Consider the following 4,900-nt stretch of genomic DNA (forward strand, 5'->3'; position numbering starts at 1 on the left):
CAAAATCGTGAAAGAAAGAGAGATATAAAGTTATCTTTGAGACGAAGGAAGCGAGAGAGCAAATTTGCGTGGGCACGTGTAGGGTTGGCAACGGGGCCGGGGTGGGGCGGGGGAGGGTCCCCCGTCCCCGGCCCATGGGGGAAATTCCCCCCATCCCTACCTCTGTCCCCGCCATTTGAAGGCAGGGACGGGGGCGGGGATTCCCTGTCGGGGAAATGGGTCCTCACGTGGCCCCATTCCCCGTTTCCCGCGGGGATTCCGCTACTAATTCCCCGCGGGAATCCCCTATTAGATCCCTGTGAGGATTTCCCATTTTTTTCTTTTAATTTTTTAAGTTTGGGCTTGACTTTTGACCTTAAATTTAGAATTTATATATTCAATATTAGGCTTATAACACTAAGTCTATAGTATACATTATAAACATATATATAAATAAGTTATTTTATATATTATAAAATATTAAAAATATAACTATATAAAATCGGGGTCGGGGCGGGGATAACATCCCCGTCCCCGGACGGGACCCCAAAAAAATTCTCCGGTTTGACTTCGTGGAGAATTTTGCCAACCCTAGGTCACGTGGGGTTTATTTTTTTATAATTTCACTCAATTTGATGTGTAAAAAAAAAAAAAAAAGCCTCATTTTATAAAACTGAGGCAAATCTTCCTATTATTATCATTTTTAATTTGGTGGTCCGTCAAAAAATCTGAATGTTAAAGGGCGTTAAAAAAATTTCATATGTTTACTTTAGCTTTGATTTCAAGCGCCGTCTCTCTCTCTCTCTCTCGCTTTGGTCGTTTCTATGGAAGCTATGATTCGCGTCGCCATTCAGCTGTCAAAAACCGCCGCCGCCGCCGTTCGAACTCCGAGATTGGGCTCCAGCTCCTGTTTCTCTCTTCTTTCTCCTTCATCATCCTCATGGTTAGCTTCACCTTGGAGATCACTTCACGTTGGAATGGACCGCCCAAATGCAAGCCCGGTCACTCGTCAGATGATCAATTATGCTCTATCTCACGCTAGGTCTCAGAAATCAGGTCCATTTTCTTATTTGATTTCCTCATTTCATCTTGTTTCTCAATTCTTACTACTGAAGTTGTTTTCGTTTTGTTTTTATGTCAAAAATCGGCATGAAGTTTCTGGTCTGTAATCCTTTTAATGTGATAACTAGATGAATCGTACGCACAAGGTCTTCTGGTTCTGGAGCAGTGCCTCTCTGCTCAGTCGAGTGAAGGCCAAGATGCCGACAACTCAAGGGGAGCGGTATTGCTTGCGATGTCTGCCATGTTTGCTGAAAGGTTTTCTGTTTCATTTATCCTATTTTGGTTCATTTCATTAAGAGGTACGTTGTAATTGAATTGAATTGCTTATGGCTAAACAATTGTCCTAGTTTGGTTGTTTCAGAGGTGATATTCACGATGCTATAGATAAGCTTCAGCGAATTGAGGATTTAGCACATTGTTCTCTAGATATTAGAGGTAAAGTTTCCAAGGGTTTTAGTTCGTTCTTTTAGCTTCGTTAAGCTCAGTGCCAATTGATTATTGGTGGCTCATTGGACTGTAATTTCTTCTTATCTTTCTCGTAGTGGCTGCTCTTGAAGCACTTGCTGGACTTCATCTCGAATTAGACCTGGTAAATTTCCTTGCAAAGTTGTAATTATTGCTCATGTTAAATCGAATCGAGTAACATGGATCAAAGTTTGGATCAAAGTTATCTGGGGATGATTCTTCATATATAGGACGATTCTTCATCCGCTATCGCCGATAAATGCTTACAACTATTTGAAAATAGTGAACTCGCTGATGATGGAAATTCTGAAGTTCTGAGAGCTCGTGTGAAAGCTGTAAAAGGGCTGGTTGAGCTTGTCAAAAATAACCTTGATGCAGGTGTTTGGCCTTTCGTATCCTCTCTAGTCTCTACACATCTTGTTCTGTCGTGAAGTTTTACTCGAGTAAACTATTGGTTATCTATCTGCAGTTGAATCATTATTTGAAGGGTTTCAAACAATTGAAAGATGTGCTGGTAAGGTACTTCAACTATCTGTGTGGGAAAATTTGTTGATTGCATCCTGTTAACATTTTTATCCGTAGGTAGTGCTGCTTTTGCATACGGAGAATTTTTAGTGGCTTCACAAAACTTTTCATCTGCAAAAGAGGTGTACCAGAAAGTAATTGAGTTGGGATTAGAAGTCAAAGATTCGAGTGAGCAATGTGCATTAGCTGGTGGTAATATGTCTCCAATGGATGTGTTAGTGGCTGCGACTTGTGCTTTAGGGCAGCTTGAGGGGAATTTGGGGTAGCTTCTTGATTTATTGTGCTATGTTGGGCCACTTGCCAATAAGATTCCTTCTTGTCGTAATTATGAATCATAACTATACCCTGTTTTGTTTAGGAATTTTGCTGAAGCCGAGGATATACTGACAAATGCATTAACTAAAACAGAAGAACATTTTGGTATGGTAGTTGCTAATTTAGAATTCTCCATATAATTGAAACTTTACGACATATATACATTGAAGGTTCTGTTCTTTTCCATGTAGCATTGTTTGGCTATATTCCAAGTGGGTATGAGGGCGTCTAATTTTTTGTAAAATTACATGGTACAGGGTCTCACCATCCGAAGGTTGGCGTTGTCTTAACCTGCATAGCACTCATGTTTCGACACAAAGCAATGAAGGAGCATTCAAGTTCACTTTTGATTCAAGAGGTTAGATTTTACTCCTGTTCTCTTATGTTTTGAATATGTAGATTCATTGTTAATTAAACTAGTTGCATCAGCTATGCAACGCAGTCTACTTAACTTTGAGAAGTATTGTTTAGTAATAGAAGTGACATTTTACGGATAACCATGAATCCGCGACAATTAGCTCCCGTCTGAATCATTTGTGAAACTGTCATGGCCTTCCACTGCCTCACTTATGTTCTAAAATCCCTTCAAGTATGAGCAAAAACCATTCATCCTTTAGTGCATAGAGGAAGGTGTTGATTTCTCTTCCAAACATCCGGGGTCTTGGTTCTTGTCTACTGGCTCTATGCAATTCTATTACAGCTCACATTTATGCTTCTTATCTGAGTGTTGGCAAGTCAAAATATCAAATCCTCATAGTTTATAAAAGTATTACTTGTTAGTTGCATTTCAGCAGATTGCTCTAAAAATTCATTTACAGGGACTTTGCAGGAGAGCAATGGACTTGATGAAAGTTTCACCGAAAGGTATTGTATTGCCAACCAACGGTACATCTTTTAACCCTTTTTTTTTCAAAAAAAAATAATTTCAACTGAATAGTTTATTCTCCTGAAGGCACGGGAGAACAATTAAAGGTGGACAGACGTGACATAGCAATCATAGCTGGAGGTACTGATCAAGCATCCAAGTTATTGTAAGCGTTTAGCTCGAGGCTCGTAAAAAGAACAAACAAATTACGAGACTTGTACTAGCGTTAAACATTGTGGATAGCTTTCAGCTGCACTCTTGAATGAAACCCAGATGAACTGATCATATCCCACCACTGATTATGTTTGAAATCTTTCATGAATTCATAGCAAAGGAGACATGCTAAGCTTTCATAAACGTGGTGGTCTGAGCATCATTATTCATCGATATCACTGATTGCATGTGTAGGTGCGTATGCGGAGATACTCGACGTCCAACAGAATAGAAAGGCTGAAGGAAAGATGATGAGGAACTGGGCAGAACTTGCTTGGAGGAACCGCAGGATATCACTGGAAGAAGTACTAGACATAAGTCAGCCTCCATCCAAGGTGCCTATTATTGATACTCGAATCTGTAGGCTTATTTGATTTGCAATATTCTCGAGTTCTGGTTATTAGGTATCCTTACAGAAGTCAAGAGAGTGAGCATATTCTCAACGGTGACAATGTTATGTAATTACTTATGAAGTACAATAACTTGAAGATTGTAGAATTCTCTGGTACAGTTGAAAGTCCTGTATTACAGTTACAATTTCATTGTTTTTGTTTTTTCAATAAAAGAACACAAAGGATCTCAAGATGTTCAAAACTTTTCTGGGAATCAGAGAGGAAGATCCAGGCCTTTCCCAACATCAACTCCAATCACCTGAAGTATACCCTTGTTCAATATCTGAAAAATCAGACAAATAAAACCCGTAAATGTGGATATGGAAAGGTACAAGAAAGAAACTTTTCTTTATATTAAAAAGAAAAGAAGACCTCACCAGCTCCACTACGAAAATCCCAATGAGGCCTATCATGCAGGCTCTGGAATTCCAGACTTCAGCAGTTTTAGTGAATCCAAGAAACGGGGCTTCAAATTTCGGCTCTACTTTTGGCAATTCAACCTTCAAAACAAAAATGAAAAGGTAATTTGCAAGTCCCCATGAAGTTATTATCCTGAATTTCTTTAAGCTTTTGAGATGGAAACCATTTTTTCAACAGGTGAAACAGAAATAGGAAAAAAGTTCACAAATTGGAAGAGGATAGACAGCGTACTCACTCCAGCCGGAGGCTTTGCGGCCTGAACCCTGAAAGGGACACGAGACCTGCTGTTATTGGCACGGACAGACCCGATTTGAAAGAGACAGAGTCGGCCGTCTTGTTGGCTACAGATCGGAGCTCTGGCCGGAAGAAGAGAAGATGATAAAATCGCAGAGGAGGACGCCATTCTTTGGAAATGCCCCAAACACAACCACAACCACTGCTTCGGTAACGTTATCGGAACTTTCCCTCTTCAATTTTTCTTTCCGGAACTCCTTTTTCCACCTTAAATTAAATGCTAGGCTGGAGTCTTTGGTCCTACTAGATCTCGAGGATTTTCAGATTTGTTGAAATTATCTTCACTTCTTTCTAACTTCACTGATTCTTGACTATTGGGAAAATTGCGAAAAAAAAAAAATGGGGGAAAATTGCAAAAAAAAAAAAAAAA

General features: G+C 39.7%; 2 protein-coding genes across 4 annotated transcripts; one reads left to right on the forward strand and one right to left on the reverse strand.

Moving 5' to 3' along the window:
• Nucleotides 1-678: 678 nt before the first annotated feature.
• On the forward strand, nucleotides 679-4,018 carry NDP1 (Tetratricopeptide repeat (TPR)-like superfamily protein). 3 transcript variants are annotated; one of them, XR_016524361.1, is made up of 13 exons: nucleotides 679-1,035; nucleotides 1,170-1,296; nucleotides 1,403-1,476; nucleotides 1,584-1,630; nucleotides 1,737-1,884; nucleotides 1,976-2,020; nucleotides 2,089-2,293; nucleotides 2,390-2,451; nucleotides 2,604-2,704; nucleotides 3,165-3,210; nucleotides 3,299-3,377; nucleotides 3,620-3,759; nucleotides 3,991-4,018. XR_016524361.1 is itself a non-coding variant. In XM_039049227.2 (12 exons), exons 1-12 carry the CDS (start codon nucleotides 804-806, stop codon nucleotides 3,654-3,656), a joined length of 1,203 nt encoding a protein of 400 aa, XP_038905155.1. In that variant the 5' UTR covers nucleotides 679-803; the 3' UTR covers nucleotides 3,657-4,018. The 3 variants fall into 3 exon arrangements, 2 of the variants coding, with proteins under 2 accessions (XP_038905155.1, XP_038905153.1); XM_039049227.2 differs by having other exon boundaries at nucleotides 3,620-4,018; XM_039049225.2 differs by having other exon boundaries at nucleotides 3,299-3,352; nucleotides 3,620-4,018.
• OHP (one helix protein) lies at nucleotides 3,859-4,900 on the reverse strand. Its single transcript, XM_090306671.1, is given in 3 exon segments — nucleotides 3,859-4,138; nucleotides 4,140-4,316; nucleotides 4,472-4,900. Coding segments are annotated over 3 exon segments (453 nt in total). The 5' UTR covers nucleotides 4,640-4,900; the 3' UTR covers nucleotides 3,859-4,030.

This window comes from Benincasa hispida, chromosome 11 (genome assembly GCF_027475165.1).
Source record: "Benincasa hispida cultivar pf3 chromosome 11, pf3_genome.v1.1, whole genome shotgun sequence".
Taxonomy (NCBI): Eukaryota; Viridiplantae; Streptophyta; class Magnoliopsida; order Cucurbitales; family Cucurbitaceae; genus Benincasa; species Benincasa hispida.

What these genes read in the sequence shown, in the direction of transcription:
- NDP1 (XM_039049225.2), top strand. Translation starts at nt 804, where the DNA reads ATGGAAGCTATGATTCGCGTCGCCATTCAGCTGTCAAAAACCGCCGCC. An exon ending in TCTGCCATGTTTGCTGAAAG is followed by an intron (nt 1,297 to 1,402) that starts GTTTTCTGTTTC and finishes TGGTTGTTTCAG; the next exon opens with AGGTGATATTCACGATGCTA. An exon ending in AACAATTGAAAGATGTGCTG is followed by an intron (nt 2,021 to 2,088) that starts GTAAGGTACTTC and finishes TTTTATCCGTAG; the next exon opens with GTAGTGCTGCTTTTGCATAC.